Source organism: Melospiza melodia, chromosome 2 (assembly GCF_035770615.1).
Source record: "Melospiza melodia melodia isolate bMelMel2 chromosome 2, bMelMel2.pri, whole genome shotgun sequence".
In the NCBI taxonomy this organism is placed as follows: Eukaryota; Metazoa; Chordata; class Aves; order Passeriformes; family Passerellidae; genus Melospiza; species Melospiza melodia.
Genome location: NC_086195.1, coordinates 143,452,577 through 143,470,087, shown reverse-complemented (window position 1 = coordinate 143,470,087; position 17,511 = coordinate 143,452,577). Strand labels below are relative to the sequence as shown.

The following is a 17,511-nucleotide window of genomic DNA, read 5'->3' as shown; positions in this document are numbered from 1 at the left end:
AAGAAGAATAAATCCCTCTGTCTGACCTGCCTGGAAGCCCAAGGCTGGAATTTTGCAGGGTTTCAGAAAACCACCGCATTTAGCGAGCTGGAAAGAAATGTCTCCATCACAGAAAGAGCAAAAGTGCCATGAAATTCTGGCAGCAAAGCCTTGTCTTCCAGACTGGGAAGGTTTTTCTAGCCCTGGCTATCAATTTCAGCCCTGAAGAGGCAGGGTGTATGCCTCTTTTACACCTCAAAACAAAAGCTGGTTTTCCTGTTTTTCTACTGCTGCACTGAGCTCTGGTTTACAGTTCAGTAGAATTCACTGCTCAGACCTTCTGCTTTCCTGGCCTTTTCCCCCCTGCTTTTCTCCCTCTCCAGCAGCAGCTGTGCTGAGGTTTCTGATAAAGTTGAGATGCTCAAGGTCACCCAAGCACCTTTTCCCACAGATCTGTGTGACATTATTGACTCAGCTACTTGGCTGTACCTTCACTGACGTAACAGCACAGCTGAGATGGCATTAGCAGAAGGGGAAATTCTGGCAGAAAACACCTTGTTCAGCCACTGGCAGTGTACTTGGAACAGAGCTTTGCCAGCCCGCAACCCTTCACAGCGATAAAAACTCAGTGTTTGAGTTTAAAAATTAATGTAACAATGACAGGGCTATGTAAGGCTCAGAGACAAATGAGAAATTATTCAGCTGCTGAAAAGTTGAAAGAAATGACAGGAGGATTATACCAGTCTGTGCAAATTATTCCCAAGTATTTGTTTTCCAGGAACTGATGTCAAAATGTGGGTAGCCCTGTAATTTACTGTGACAGTGCTAAGAAGTGGATGGTTTCTGGGGTTATTAAAAGCAAACAATATTTGATGAAACACTTTGCAAATCTTATAGAAATCTTGGTGTATTTGGAGACACGGACAGGTCTCGATGTGGGTTTTGAGAGCAGCTTAGCTTAAAATGTATAAATCTAAATTAACATGAGCACAATTTCACTTCTTCAGTCCATGCAGCTGAATCTAACCAGGCACTGCTTTCAGGCATCAGCTCAAGGAAAGCATTTGTGTTTCCTTCCACTGTTCTGAGGTGGAGAGGGCTGGGGGATGTTTTCAGTCTTGGCACACAAGTGCAGAAAAGTCAATCTGCCAGACAGGAGCAGATTTAAGATCAGTCATGACTGAGATCATGGGCTGTGTACAGTGGAGTTATTATTTATGGTGCAGTGAGGCACTGCAGGAGCCTGTGGGAAGCGGTGAGTAACTGCACACAGCCCCACAGCTGCTGGGGAGGGATAAACTCCTCTTTCACCTCAGGCCACCCCTGGGAGGTTAACCATGGCCTCTCCTCCTCTCATGCACAGAACCAGTTTGGGTGGAAGAGACCTCTGAGGCTGGGCCTCCAGCAAAACCAGGTTCAGCTTTTGGGTCTTTTACCTGTGACCTGTGTGCACCGTGAGTGCAAAGGGAAATGCCTACACGCAAGTAACAAACTGCTTTTCAGCACATGTCTGCTGGGGGGTGCCTCCTGATGCATCCCATGGGATATTTCACTGCGAACAGCCCTTAAAGACAGCACAACCTCAGTGCAATACAGGAAAGCAGTGTTGATGAGAAAAGACCAAGCCTTTGCAGAAAGTTTTTAGGACTGGATAACCCCCTGAGGATGGTGCTCCAGAGCCCATCCAGCGCCTGTGAGGGGAGAGGCTGTGGGTGCATCCAGAACTCTGTCCCAGCCTTACCTGGCAATGACAAAGAGGACACAGCTGACTCCGAGGCAGGCCAGGAGAACATACATCCAAATATCTGGAGAGAGAGGGTTTAAAAAGGAGAAAACGCCGGGGTTGGTCCCGTTGGGCTTCCGGTACAAGATGCTGATTCCCAGTGTCATGAAGGGCTTGGAGAAATCAATCACTTTCTCTCTGACATAGGTAATGGTGAGAGGAGCAACAGCCAGGTCAGCTTTCTGGAAGCACAAAAGGGAAAACACTCATCTCCTTCATGTTCAGCAAACCCACTGCAATTTCCTCCATTTCTTTCCCGAATATTAAAAAACAAACCACTTTTGGCTCAAATTCAACAGAATTTAACATTTCCAGGGTATTTTAGGGGGTGTGACATTCTATTTCCTCTTTTTACAAGGAAGGGGGACTTGGCCACAGATGGACATTTCCCCCCAACACCTGCAAACTGCTCATTCAGATGTTCCTACTCTGATGGGTGGTAAAACAGACACAGCAGTGGCGCTTGGAGGTGAAACCCACAGCAAAGATTTCAGATACAGAATACCCCAGGCGAAAGGAGAACAGAGAGAGAAGAAGGGCTCAGTCTTACATGATCTATGAGCTCCTTGACCATCCCATTCCACTCTCCCTTGTCATTCTGGGCTCCATATTTGCCGTCAGAAACGAGTTTGACCTCATAGATGAAGCCTAAGATGTTTGACAGCTCCTTGAGCAGGTCCAGGCAGTACCCCTCAAACCTGTCATTGCCATACAAGGGCTTGTCAGACTTCTTGTACATCACGTAGGGATCCTCCTGCAGGAAAGCACAGCACACAGGCAGGGAGAGATGTGAGCCTGGGCTCGGGTTAGATCGCTTTCTCTACACAATGCTAATATTTTCCACAGGGATTGCAAGTACATGGAAACCAGCAATTTACTGTGTGCATTAAAAGCTCTTCTAGGTGTGTTAACAAACTCACTGAATGAATTAGTGATGAGCATAGGGGCCCTAATTTTCAGTGGAATGGACCATTTGGGGCTCCCAGGGCCTTTAATTTCAGTTGTGCCCAGCAGCTCCAAACTCTGACCCAGGGTCTGGACCCTGCATTGTCCCCTTCCAAGGGACAGGAAGGGATACTGAAGGACAGAGGATCCTAAATAACAGAAAAAAAAACCCAGAAGGGGAAACTAGCATTTTGTATTCTGTGAAAAATAAGTCTTTACTCAGAAAAAGCTTCAAATGGAGCAAACAGGGAATGGAGAACAGCAAAGGCAGATTGCAAAGTACATTTTTGCTATCCCTTTAACAGGATTTTGGATAGGAGAAGATCTGGGCAAGCAGTTTAATGTGGCAAAACACCTGTGTAGGAGTAGTAGACACACAGTATAGAAGGAGCCTTTGAGCTCTTTCCCTCCTCCTGAGGAACTAGGCAGAGCAATTGGAAAAAATTGGCATTACTGGGCATGCAGAGAGCACAAGGCAGAGCAGCTCCCAAATACCCAGTTACAGCTTTTCCATTCCTCACACAATGTAAGCACAATGACTCAATCTGTCTGTCTGCTGTTTACCACTTCCCTTCAGCCCTCTTTGTCTCGTTTCCAGTAAAACAAAGGCTGTGTGAGCAGTGACTGCAAAGCTGAGTGTTTGTGTGTGTTCCTTCTTCTGGGAGGAAAAGGGCGCAGGGTTTGTCTGAAATGCTGGAGAAGGGGAAACAGTTTTGGAGGCAGAGGCTCTGGGAGCCTTCCAGTGGCAGTGTGGTGTTGTGGAGCCAATCTCATGTGTGTGTGTGTGTGGATGCTGAGCCCGAATGGAGCTGGGGCAGCCTTACCAGGATGGTGGTGACGATGAGCGTGCGGTTGGCCAGCGAGTCCGTGATGTTGGTGGAGCGGTCCTTGTTGCTGTCTGTCATGTTAAGGCCACTGTAGGAGTTCCACACCCCAATCTGCACACAGGAGAGCGGCTCAGAGGCTGCCCTAATCCCCCAAACCCCCAGCACTGCCCTCAGGGCTCACTCAGGAAGGGACCCAGTGCTACAACAGGGCAGCAGCTCGGGGAAAGGCAGCAGCACCATGGGCTGATCCAGAAACCCCAGGCAATGACTGCAAAATGCATAAATGCAAACCCAGGAGCACTGAGAGTGTGAGGCTTGGCAGTGCAGTGCTGGGGTGGCCAGCTGGCAACCAAAGTGGAACAGGCTGGCTTTGTTCCCTGCTAAAAAAAAGTCAAATGTCTATTTTTATGGGATTTTAAAAAATGTTGTCGATGGTGGAGTTGAGACATGTGGCAAGACCTCTCTGTTCTGATAGAACAGGTTAAAAGCCTGAATAGCTACCCTGGAACTTGGGTAGGATGGATGCACTGGCCTTTTGCTTGCCCTGTGCCTTCAGCAGGTTTCGCAAAGATTATTCTGTCATTCCTGGACTCCTGCATGTGCCAGAGCTATCAAGGTGGTACATTTAACACCCTGAGCAGTATTTGCTCAGCAAACATCAGTGGCCAAAGGCAAATTCCTTTCCAGCCCTGGAGACAGTGAAAACTTCCAGTATTTACTGCCCAATCCAAAGCCTCCAGGGAAGATATTTGTCCTTTCAGTGGATTTGGATCTACGCTGTGGGGCAGAAATTATAACCATGTTATTTCTTCACATCAATATTTACCCAACTTTAAATGCAGGCTGGAAACATCTCCTGTGTTTTTGCCTTTGGATTTTCATGCCCAGCCTGGCTGAGGGCTGATGTGAGGAGCTCCAGGCAAGGAGCTGGCTCAGGCAGTTTGATTTATGCTGGGCACTGTGGAGAGCACAACCATTTCAAGCAAACTCGGGGTTTGTGTCCCCAGGTGCCACTGCTTTTGCCCCTCACAAACATTTTTTTCCAAATTCCTAATGGGGACACCCATGCCATTAAAACAAAAACACCAAGCATTTGTCAGTCATTCCCTTTGTTTCCAAAACTAGATCAGTTGGGGAAGCTGATCTGGAAAGTGCACAGATTTACAAAGGAGATGAAATGTTGGCTATTATGGCAGCCTGAGCCAGGAATACAGTAAATATCAGTGTCCTTGTATTTGCACCAGGGTGGATGAGCCCTTCTGCTCCCTGTTACTGACTGGGAATGTGTTTGTTGTCTGGCAGCAGGGAAGGAGGAGGACAGCCACGAGACCGGGGAGCAGCAGAGTCACAGAGCACACAGAGAACACCAGGAGAGCACTGGGCAAAGGGACAGCTCTGCAGGACAGCCCTGCCCGGAGGGGCACCAGGAGGAGGAAGGACCAGACCAGGTAGGACACCACTGGGGAGCTCAGGGGTGTTTTGCAGTTTAGTGACAAGTGTGACAGGCGCCACGTGCCCTCCCCAGCGAGCCCCTGCTCTGAACCAGCTGTAATTTGGTTCAAATCAGCTCAGCAGAACATGAAATGCCTGCAGCCCAAGGGGAGATTGCTTCTGTGTGTCAGGGGATGATCTACTCCCCAGGAAGGAGGGGAGAGGGCCTTTGTGCCCCAGCCTGATCTGCTGCAGATTAAACTGGGTTATTAAGGATGCATGCGCTCCGTGAGAACACAGGCAGGCTTGCAGAGGATGTTTTATACTGGTCTATTGTCACAAAAACAGCACAAACCCAAAACCTTTCTACACTGTGCAAGAGAGAGGGCTGTGGAATAATGAGATCTGTGTGGACCACGGGCAAAATACAATTCTAAGCATTACAAAAAGTTTCTGTCTCATGACTGCAGAACACTTCAGACTTAGTGGATGCAGTTTTTATCTTCTCCTCCTAGAACAGCAACCAGGGGTTGTAAGTCCTGTGGGGAACAGTGCGTGGAGCTGGTCTCCAAATCCCACTTTTGTGTTTTAAGCACCTTATGTTCAAAGAGGGATGAGATTCCTGGGGTAATTTACATCTTTTATAAACAAGCTTAGTCCCAATTTCCATATGTTAGTGAATGACAGCACCCACTTAATCATCTCTATTCTTTTCTGTAAGGAGCTAATAACACACTCATCCAAATTTTGAGGCAATAATGCTCGAACACTGCCAGCACTGAGAGGTTTGTGTGGGGAAAAACGCCTCCAGCCCTGCACATTAAGCCAGACTTTGGAGCTGGTGCCAATACACATCCAAAATACTGTAATTTTACCCTGTAAATTTTAGGTGAATCAGGAAGGATGGCACAGGAGAAAAGGAATGGTTTTGCTGCAGCAGAGGCCTTTACTCAAGGATGGGAAATGCACAGCTCCCAAGAAGTAAAATAATAATTAAACCCCCCTGAATTTGGTGAAAAAGCTGAATCCTGCCAAGATCTTAGTCTTTGCAATTACAGTGTCTCAAGTGGAGAAAAACTTATCCTACCAGGAAAATTCCTGCTTTCAGAGAGACTGTTGTCTCTAAACTGCAATAGGAGAGTCACCATTAAAACCCAAAGGCTGAGTGAGAAGACCCAGCCCAGAGGGTTTTGGCATCACCTGTCTGTGTACAAACCTTCTTCCACACTTTATACAAATGATTAGAACCCTCGCCAGCAGCCTTGGTACAGGGAAAAACAAACAGAGTGCTTCATTAAAAATGAAAAGAGGAGCTGTCTGGAGAGCTGTGTGGGAGCAATTACAGTTAAATTCTCCATTAACCCATCAGCAATCACCACCCCGAGCTGAGCCAGCACGCAGAGCAAGGGCCAGCAGCCTCGGGAGCTGCTGTCACCTGGGCTGGGGCTGGGGACACCCGCAGCTGCCACCCCCGGGCAGCCCATATCGCTGGCTGAGGGCTGGAACAGGGAAAGAGAGCAAATCCCATCCCAGGAACCTGGAGAATTCCCAGCAACTCCTCTTTGTTGAGGTTGTTACTCAAGCACCTTCTTTCCTGTCTCCCTCATGTCACATTTATCTCTGCACTGCTAGATAAATTTATCTATCTCTAGGTATGAATTTACCATCCACTGTTGCAGTGGCAAGAATGGAAAACGAGGTGCACTGAGGATGATTCTTTCCAATAGACAATATTGCCTGCCCCACATTCCTCTCCCATACCTGGAAATGCACTGCACAATAAAAACCCAATCTTAGAGCAGCTCTGCTTTAACTCTGACTCAAACCCCAGTCACAGGAGGTTCAACTGAGGAACCAAGCCCTTGTCAAATGAACTTTAGGCCATGTTTTTTACCTTTTCTGTGCCTTCCTCCTTGAGGCTGATGATGTCCAGGTCGAAGTCCTTCCTGAGCCCGTCGGTTTTGTTGAAGGTGATGCGCCCGGTGAGGCCCTCCCACCGTGCCTGGGGACACAAACACAGCCTGCCTGTGGCACCCAGCAGGAGCCACTCTGAGCCCACGGCAGGGGCTGTTAATAATAACAACTGCAATTCAAATACACCACGGCATCAGATCACTTCCAAATCTGGGGGCTTTCAAGCATATGTGGCTTTGCTACTCTGACAAAACCCCTTTTTTTTTGTTTAGTTTCTTTTTGATATGTTTTGCATTTTGCAACCAGGCACAAGTCTGTGACAGTTTACATAGATTGATTTACATATGTGTGGTACTGATAAAAAAATGCAGACTGACCAAAGAGAGAGGGAGAATCATATGTGCCCAAAGCCAGCACCGCACAAGAATTCACTGCAGTTTCAGTCTCCTGTATCTTGTGAGCCTCCCACCGAGCCTGTTTGCCTTGAAATGAGATCTCCCTCCCTCCCAGCCCATTTTGTCCCCAGAGCTGGTGCTTATCCATAAAACAAAGTGATGGGTTTAAAAGTGCAGCCAATCTTGATAATCTATTTTTGGGAGGCCCCCCATTAGATTAAATTTGTCAGAGATACAAGGAGAGCTGACGATAAATGATGGCATTGTTCCTTCGTGTGTGTCAGCCATATAATTTTAAATTACAAGCTTTTCCACCACACATCGTTCCTTGCCTCATTTAATTTATTGGAGACAGAGGACAGAAGTAAAGCTGCATTAAAAATCACACTTACAGACTGGTGTCCCCCCTCCCTGCTTAATCTGAATTCCAGCCCTGAATCAGCAGGATTTAATCTTGGATGCTGGGGAGTTCTCACCACATGCCTCAGGCAAATCTGGTGCATGTGGAATTTGTGGAAACAAAATACACACTTGGATACACACTTAAGCAACATAAGAATGGAAAAGCATCAGTGCAACAAATTTGCTGTGAGATTTTCCGTCTTAATGACTTGGGAGCATACACAAGTCTCTGCTGTAAACAGTGAAACACTTGCAGGGTTATTTATTACTTATTAATTATAATGATATAATCAAGATAGCACATGGATGAATATGGACACATATGGATGAATTTCAATCTCTAACATCCCTTTTTCCAGCCTGTCTTTTTATTCCTCTGATGTGCCCCCATCTCTGTTTCATAAAGTTGCAACATTTTATAAAATCTGCTCTTTGGAGATCAGTTTCTCAGGAGGTTCAGGGAGTGTTTCTCAGAAATGGTAAATGATGATGGGATTTAAAAATCCTAATGGTGAGGAACACGCTTCAGACACCATCTGAATTCTGAATTTAATTTCTGAATTTTATTTTATTGCTTCTAAACCAAAACAGAGAAAGCATCCTGCTAATTAACAAACTGAAATGGAGCAGATCTTCCTGAAAAGCCAGGAGCTGCATCTGTGTGTATCACAGGGATGGGATTTCATGCTTCCACACACAGGATTTATAGCCATTTTTATGTTCCTGGTGACACATTGAGTGTTACAGGACATCATAAAAGCTGCATTGGAGCCTGATCAGGTAATTGATCAAAGAGCATCACTGTGAGCAGCTGCTCAGACCCTTTCTTACCGAGCCTCGAGAAGGGAGTGGACAGACAGGTTACAGACACAGCTTCAGAGGCTGGCAGGCACCTCCATGGCCAAAATACACCAAGCAGCCTAGTGAGAGCTGTGGAACTCCCTGCTGTTACTGTGGAACCCCTGCTTTCACTGTGGACCCCCTGCTTTCACTGCTGGAAGGGGTGAGCATTGTGGGGAAAGCACAAGCTCAGCTCTGGGGTTAAATATTCCAGTTACAATCCCTGTCAATAGATTGATGGGAAATTACAACGTCAGGGGAACAGAGCTGACTCAGCCTCCAAGGTCAAACACTCCAGAGGAGTTTTATCAATTCCCACCCATCACAGGTCTGTATCAATTTCCACTTCACCATCTTGGATCAATGCAGCAGCCTCCATTCCAGCCAGAGCCAATCAACAGTTCAATCCCAGAACTGATCAGTTCAGCTGCTTCCAGCCTTATCAGAGACTCGTGGAATATCCTGAGGGAGAGGGACCCCCAGGGATCACCCAGCCCAGCCCCTGGCCTGCACAGACACCAAACAATCCCAGCCTGTGCATCCCTGGGAGCAGTGTCCAAACTGACTCAAAAAATTCCCCAAACAGGCCAGATCCAGTTATTTTTGTAGAACACACCTGTATTTTTTATTGGCTCTCTCTTTTTCCCTTCTCTTGCTGTCTAAGTGTAACTTGAACATTTGGAAACTTTCCCCTAAAGGCAAGCAATCAGCTGGGTTTTTCCCTGGCTTTAATGGGAGTTTGGTCAGAAATCAGTCCCTGGACTGTTCCTTGAGAGAGGAGTACACTCAGAAGCTGGAGTGAAGTCTAGTTGGAGATAGGAATATTCTCCTGCCTGCTCTGTTTTGTCCTGGGGTTATTTTGACCCATGGTATATATATTTAATTCTTGGGGTTATAATCTCTTTATTATCAGAAGTTCCTAGGCAAAATGAACATCAGTTATTGATGCAATGTACATTGCTAATTAACCACAGGGGTGAAAGAACCAATATTCCCAATTTCTGATGAGGGCTTTGATGGTACCTGACACTTGAATGAAAAATTCAAAAACTTAGGAACACTTAAACCTACAATGCTCAGAACACGTCAGGTTTCTCTTATGTAACAAAACCTCCCAAAGCCATAAATAACAATATCTCTATAATAATAAATAATAAATCAATAAATAATAACCAAAATGCTACTGACCAAGACCAGTTTAATTTTCCTTTGTTTTCTTTCCTTTGGGAAGAGAAAGCCCCTGCTTTATTGGAATTGCAGAGAGAGCTGCCAGATTGAAGTGACAGTGATATTGCTTCTGCTTGGAGAGGAAATCGTGTGTGATGAGCCACACATCAACTTGTCGGCCCTCACAATTAATCCTCTTATTACCAGAGATCCCCAGGATTATGGAATTCAGTGAGTTAGGGTATGGCTTGGCCATTATCCTGCTCCAAATCTGGCATAACTGATGGAATAAAGAGAATTTCAGCACTCTCCAGCTCAGGGCTTTATCTGTGGAGATAAACTGAGAATTGTGATGCTCCACAGCCTCTTTTCTTGGAAGAGGTCCAGGAAAAGTCCTGGCCTTTCCCTGAGCAGCACTGGAATGGAAATGCAGTGAGAGGCAGAAAGGGGCATTTTCCACGGCCAGAGGGATGGGATTATAGCGGACTGTGAACAGGGAAAATTGTGAACTGTGTTTGTGCAAGCCTGGATATATTAAACATGTCCTGAAAAAATGTTCTGTGCAGCAAATATCAAAACATCCTCCATGCATTCAGATAAAGTCACTTTATAATGATTCTAGCTTGCTTTTTATAAACAAATCTATTGCCCAGGAAACATTCAATGAGCTGAAAACAGAATGGAAGAAAATATATGCAATCTTTTTGTCAAACAGCTTGTTTTGATTTTGGATATCACAGTGCCAGTACCCTGGCAGATAATTTTTTATCAATTTTCATCAATTCAATATGTATTTATTCCCAGCATGCAATCCTGCAATTACTTTGCAATCTGGGCATAGATAATTCCATAAATAAGTGTTTTTCCACTTGAAATTTGATTTCAGAGTAAGAATGCCTATTGACATCGCCCTCAGCCTCATTGTCTTCTCGGGAAGCTGAGCTTTATTTCCTAATAAAGCACCATGGGATGCAGGTCAAGCAGTTGTTTTGTTTGCTCTCCTAATTAAGAGATTTCAGGTCAAAGCAGCAGTCACTAATAGGCTCAGAGCAGAAATGCACTTCATGGACTAGCAGTAAAGTTTATGAGAAATGAAACAAAGAAAAAAGATTGTTTTAGTGAGAGTGAATCAAGTGTTACTATTAAATTACCTGGTGAGAGAAGCCCTACCAAAGTAAACTGCTGTTTCAATTTGATGTAGCTGAATATTGTAGCACCAGAGCCCAGAGAAGAAATCCAGCCAGCACCCCCAGACCCTGTCACTGCTCAGGGCTAAAATGCAATAAAAAAGATGCAGCAGAAGAGATTTTATTTCATGGTTTGGAGCAAGATGTTGTCATCTTTTCCCAGTCATGGCACAAAGATTTCAGTGCTGCCCCACAGCCCCTGTCTCAGAGAGCAGGGGAGATTTCCTGGCTCCCGTGGCATCAGGCTCTTGTACTGCTCTCTCCTTCTGATCTGTTCCACTCTGCAGGAAAACACTCCCAGGAAAGCACTCTGACAGGCTGGCTCTGGGAGTAATCAAAGACCATGAACAACAGAAATGTTCTGTTCTTATGAGATTCTTTGTGCTCCTGTGTTTGGAGCTGCTGCCAGTCAGAAACACAACAAACTGATGGATCCCTCTGCAGATGGATTGCTTTCCCTTCTGTCATAATTTAAATTTCTACTTTTACTGTATTGAGAAACCTCCAGTCCCCTCTCCTTCCAGTACTGAATGCAGATGGATGGCTCTCCCTCCTGGTCTCAGTGCTTGGCATGGATCTCCTCAGAAACACAGCAGGAGCTGAAATCTCTACAGGTCTCTTTCAATCTCCGAGATCTTTCTCTGTGATTCTGCCTGAGGCCATTTAACAGTCCCTCAGAATCCAACCTGCATCTCTATCCTTCTCTCTGCAGTTGTTCTTTTCATTGTGGCTGGATTCGAACAAGGGGAGCTCACACTGGTTTTGATGATAATTGAAAAACAATCATAATCTAGGGCCTTATCTTGTGCTTTAGAGGGGACATGAGCAGAACTGGATCATTCAATTATAAACATATTTCATGTTTACCCCCATTTTTCCTTCAGAAAAGGCAGGATCATCCTTTCTGTTGTCTGCAGACAGACAACATCTCCTCTTCCCTCTGAGCAGGGTAAGGGGCACTCCCTGCAAATGCCTCCAGAAGGCTCCAAGATTGGAACATCCCTCAGCTGGGAATGGCACTGGGTCACTGAGAGACACAGCTTCTGACAAGGATTTACTTCTCATTAAAAACTCCTTAATGGGCTGCTGCAGAGCCTTGATCTCAGACATTTCATAGAGCTGGCCCACAAAGCAAATGAGGTGACCTCAGTTCTTTTCACCACCAAAATAAAATGCAAAAACTCACCAGGGAGCCACTGAAGCACTTGTTAACTCCAGCATCTGCAGGAATCACTGCAGGCAAATTCTTTGTCTGAAACTGGTCTGTTTAGACTGGAGTACTGAATATTTGTCTATAGATCAGTCTGTAAAATGCCTTCACAGAATGTCAGCACCACATCAAAACACAGGACAATTAAATGCTGCCTATGTGGGCCCAGCTATCACTCTGCCTCCTTGACTTTGTTTTCTCCATACCTATTCACTGATTCCTAATTTTAAAGTTCCTCCATCCCTGCTGAACAAACCAGACTCTAACATGATCTGGGGTCCAAATGTATTTGCTATTTGTTTCACACGTGTTTTAGGCTTTACAGGAAACTCAATATGGTCTTGTTAAACCTTATCCTCTGCTTTTAACAGCCACCTTTTTTGGCTACATCAGCCCCAGGAAGATAAGACTCTCAGAGTGTTTAAATCAGTGTTTTACTGACCATGAGAGACTCTATTTGCAAGGCCATCAGTAATTAGCTCCCATATCTCACTCCATGCAAGAGGAGCTGCTTGTCCATGATAAATGAGAGCTGTGTCACTGTTCAGGCTTTGAATTGATCTGCTGGGGTACATCTGCTACTCTTGGGCAAAGTATTCCAGTTTAGGCTTCAGGAACCCTTAGCTTTATACTCAGCATCCCCCAAAATAAGGAGGCCATCACTGCAGGGGCATTCACTGATACAAAGTCTTTGTTATCTTTCAATTTCATTATAATTGTTCTTCAAACACAGGGACTGAGGTGGGGAAAAGGTAAAACATATGTGGGATGCTCCACCTAATTTCCAATTTTCATTTCCACACTTCCCTAAAGGAAAGATTTCCATTTGAAAATCAAAACAAAATTGGGCTTTTGAAACAGTGAAGACATTTCAACTCAAATGAGCATTTTTAGGACATCCTTGGATCAAGCTCAGTTATCTTGTAAGATAGAGCATTGCTTTTTCCTCTTTAGAAATACTGGCTGCAATGTTTTCTGGATATCGATCCCTGATCAAACAATCTGCAATACAATTGGAATTGCACAGCGAAGCAAGGACAGAGCTACAGACTCACTTTTCGTTCCATTTCCACAACAACTGTTGCGCTCGCCTCACATTTTAGAAATCATCAACAACATCCACAACAGACATGAACTGAAGGAAGGAAGGGAAGGAGGGCTCTGCACTTGCCTCTTTGATGAGGTTCATGAAGCGGGGCCCGAAGCGCCAGGGCTTGTGGCGGTGGCACTGCAGGGAGCTGACGGTGATCTGGGCCGCCCGCTGCGAGGCCACGGCCACCATGTACACGGCGTCGTACATCAGCGCAGCCTCCGTCTGCACAACACAGCCCCCAGTGAGTTACTGCCCGTCCCCACTGCTGCCAGCCCTGCCCGGGGCTCCTCGCGGGGAAAGCCTCTCCCGGGCTGGCCTTGGAGCCCTGAGCAGCAGCCAAATCCAGTTCTCCGCGTTATTTTGGAGTGTTTTCAGCACTGGAGGGAAGCCACGCTGGGGAGCTACAGGGAGAGGGAGGTCAGGGGTCCCGGGCAGGCTGGGGAGGGGCTCTAAGAAGTGCCAGGTGTATGAGCCACTCTTCTCATGGCACTTGTGGGATTGCTTCCTTCCCAACAGGACAGGCTGGCCCTGCTTTCCAGGGAAGCCAATCCCACTGATCACCTGGGACACATCCCACTGCCCAGGTATCTGCTGCCCTCCAGGATCCAGGCTTTTGGCACAAATGTGTGCAATGGTGCCCTAGAGAGAGGGGAAATGTCCTTTGGAGGTGTGGTTTTGGGGGATTAACTTGGACTCACACATCTAACTTCCCACTACAGCCTTGGGTCCTGGAATATTACCCCATATATTCAGATACCAAAATTAGTGGGTGCTCTTTGTGCCCCAGTGTGTGTTTCTTTTGAGAGCGGGTTTGTGGGTTTAAAGGCACGGCCTCAAAGTGACATCACACATTCTGTCCCACTTTGCCACCTCAGAAGAGTCTCACCCCCACCTGCACTGGGCTTCAGTGCTCTCACAGTGAGGTGGGAATGGCTGTGTCTCCCTAATGATGCTGCACAAATTACCTTCCAGGTAAACCTAATGAATAATTAAACTGGGGCCTGAAGGAAAAAGGCAGCAATTCTGCAGATGAGAAACTGACTCCTTTATAGGAACTACAGAGCTGATCAGTTTTCTGTTTCTTTTCCATGCAATTCCTCTGGGAAATTAACACATTTGCTTCTTTGTTTGTTCCATTTACTTGACTAAATTACAACAGCATCAGTGGTCCCAGTATTGGAGGGTTTTGCTCAAGTGTATCTGAATTTAAGGACTAATCTTAAGATAGAGCAGAAGAGGAATTGGTCTTGATGTGCTTGTCAGAATCTGCCCAAAATAATGCTCCACAATGGGAGCAAATGGTGAGAAGAGAAAACATTGTGAGTGATGAGTCAATCAGGAGGAGACAATGCCAGCTGCTCTCACTGTGAAGTGTCTCACAGCAGACAGTTGTTCCAAGCACACTCAGGGCATCAAGGGCTGACCCCAAATCCCACAAAATCAATGGAAATATTCCTATCAATGTCAACAGAGCTCAGTTTTACACTGGGCTGGGAGCTCAGGGTTGGATTTTACTGGCTCTGCCTGTGTCCCAGGGAGCCTGGGAGGAGATGCTCGGTGAGACAGCTCCTCTGTGCTTGCTCTGCTCCGTCTGGCAGTGCTGATGCTTTGCCCTGAGCCCATGGTGTCTGCAGCACTGCCAGGCCTGGCTGCTCAGCCCTGTCCTTGTGCCACTTGTCACTGGGCCCTGCTTCGTGTGGCAGTGGGGAGCTGTGCCACCTCCCTTGGCTTGTCACTTCTCCCCTCACCGTGGCTCTGTTTAGGGCTGTGGGGTGCAACAGGTCACCTCATTTTCCAAACACCTCACCCTGACTTGTGTGCTTTTATGGCAGGAGAAAGAGGCTCAGAGCCAGTCCTGGAACTTGTTTTTCTCATTTCTGTGTGCTGCTTAAGCCACTGCAAAGAAAGGCAGAGATCTCATTAGACCAGCTGTGCCTCTGGGTGCCGCTTGGGCATCCAGCAGGACGTGAACTCAGAGCTCTCTTGCTTGTGCCCTGCTGACTTCCCACAAGCTGCTTTCAGGGCAAACAGCAGAGCATGAACTAGGAGGGATAAATCCTGAGTTAATAACAGGATGTACAGTCCTGATCTCCGTGCACTCTGCCGCCTGTCACAGCCTTACTGCCAAATGAAATGCAGCAGTGGTGCAGCTCTCCATCAACCTGGGCAATAATGGAACCTGCTGGGAATACTGAAATGATCCCAGCAAGGAGGGAGAGGCTCCCCTCAGTGCTCTGCCAGGGCATCAAGGACACTGAGATATGAAGATGCAAAGGAGAGCACGAGAGTCAGGGATGGCAAGGAGAGCAGAAGAGTGCTGAGAACTTTGCTTTTCCCAGTGCTGTATTTGGGGAGTTTCTGTGTGGATTCCCACTAGGAATTCCCAGGGACAGCTTTCTCCCTGTTTTGGGTATGAGTGAGCATGGTGACCCAGCCCAAAGCAGCACCAGTGTGTGCAATGCCAGGGACAGCACACTTACTGCATTTCTCCTCAGGATGTTAAGACATTTCCAAATTTTCCCTGCAATCATCTGCAATAAAGTCTATTTCTTATCACTTCGAGCTCCACTCAGTCCATGAGACACATTATTTCACACTGCAAAGAGATGGCAACCCTTCACCCTGCCAAACTGAATGGAGTCATGCAGTCTCTGTAATTGTTCCTATTCTTTCCTTTCCTCCTTGGGGGAGTGCTGGGAGGAATCCTGATTCCCTGCCTTGATGATACCTCTCATCTATCTTTAAATTACCTCTCAAAAGCCAGAGCTTCTGTAGCAATGGAAATGAGGAGAAAGGGCACTGCACCCATTTCAAAATGCTACTCCCTTCCCACAGTGTGGCATCTGCCCCTGCAGGTCACAAATCCTGCACCTGCTGGGGAAGTCCCATTTTCTGCTGCGTTTCCTGCTGCACAGTGCAGAAGGTGATGGGAGAAGTGGGGCAGGCAGCAATTCAGATTCCACAGGGCTGAGATGAACGATGGCACCGTGCTGGGGCATTGTCCCTGGGCCACCCCTGGCAGCATTGGTGATCACTTGGTGCCCCCTGGCAGTGTGGCTGCTCCCTCCCTGTCCCTGTGCCCCCCTGGCAGTGTGGCTGCTCCCTCGCTGTCCCCATGCCACCCCTGGCAGTGTGGCTGCTCCCTCCCTGTCCCCGTGCCCCCCTGGCAGTGTGGCTGCTCCCTCCCCGTCCCTGTGCCCCCTGGCTCCCTGGCTGCTCCCTCCCTGTCCCTGTGCCACCCCTGGCTCCCTGGCTGCTCCCTCCCTGTCCCTGTGCCACCCCTGGCTCCCTGGCTGCTCCCTCCCTGTCCCTGTGCCACCCCTGGCTCCCTGGCTGCTCCCTCCCTGTCCCTGTGCCACCCCTGGCTCCCTGGCTGCTCCCTCCCTGTCCCTGTGCCCCCTGGCAGTGTGGCTGCTCCCTCCCTCTCCCCGTGCCCCCTGGCAGTGTGGCTGCTCCCTCCCTGTCCCCGTGCCACCCCTGGCAGTGTGGCTGCTCCCTCCCTGTCCCTGTGCCACCCCTGGCAGTGTGGCTGCTCCCTGGCTGTCCCCATGTCCCCTGGCAGTGTGGCTGCTCCCTCCCTGTCCCCGTGCCCCCTGGCAGTGTGGCTGCTCCCTCCCTGTCCCCATGCCACCCCTGGCTCCCTGGCTGCTCCCTCCCTGTCCCTGTGCCCCCCTGGCAGTGTGGCTGCTCCCTCCCTCTCCCCGTGCCCCCTGGCTCCCTGGCTGCTCCCTCCCTGTCCCTGTGCCCCCCTGGCTCCCTGGCTGCTCCCTCCCTGTCCCTGTGCCCCCCTGGCAGTGTGGCTGCTCCCTCCCTGTCCCCATGCCACCCCTGGCAGTGTGGCTGCTCTCTCCCTGTCCCTGTGCCACCCCTGGCTCCCTGGCTGCTCCCTGGCTGTCCCCGTGCCCCCTGGCAGTGTGGCTGCTCCCTGGCTGTCCCCGTGCCCCCTGGCTCACTCACAGTCATGGTGCCATCTCGCAGCCCCGAGTCAGGCTTGGGCGGTGCCTGCAGCCTCTCCATGGACCATTTGTCCACCACGGCCGACACGTGCGGGCTGTCGATGTTGAGCAGCCGAAAGCCCGTCATGTTCACCCCGCTGTACCTGTAGGGCTCCAGGTCCAGGGCAAACAGGTCCTAAAGCGCCAGCAGGAACACAAACAGAACCATTTCTAAAGGGAATTGTGGGGCTTTCCCCCTGTGCCCGCCCCGACTCCTGTGTGAAACCTGACTGAGCCAAAGCTGTGTGAGTGAGGTGGGTGACACCGCACAGCTGCTTTTGGGAGAGAAAAGATCAATTCCCCACTGCAGAACTGCTTTGCAAGCAACCTGCACGTGTGAATT

General features: G+C 48.2%; 1 protein-coding gene across 2 annotated transcripts in view; it reads right to left on the bottom strand.

Moving 5' to 3' along the window:
- LOC134414948 (glutamate receptor ionotropic, kainate 1) overlaps positions 1 to 17,511 on the bottom strand; it is a 102,105-nt gene that overhangs the window by 23,715 nt on the left and 60,879 nt on the right. The window contains exons 6-12 of one of the 2 annotated variants that reach the window (XM_063150261.1): positions 17,131 to 17,304; positions 13,252 to 13,395; positions 6,860 to 6,967; positions 6,182 to 6,226; positions 3,532 to 3,645; positions 2,313 to 2,516; positions 1,721 to 1,944 (exon numbers count right to left, since the gene is read on the bottom strand). In XM_063150261.1, coding sequence (XP_063006331.1) covers positions 1,721 to 1,944; positions 2,313 to 2,516; positions 3,532 to 3,645; positions 6,182 to 6,226; positions 6,860 to 6,967; positions 13,252 to 13,395; positions 17,131 to 17,304 — 1,013 coding nt within the window. The remainder of the gene's footprint in view (positions 1 to 1,720; positions 1,945 to 2,312; positions 2,517 to 3,531; positions 3,646 to 6,181; positions 6,227 to 6,859; positions 6,968 to 13,251; positions 13,396 to 17,130; positions 17,305 to 17,511) is intronic. The other variant, XM_063150262.1, reaches the window with a different exon arrangement.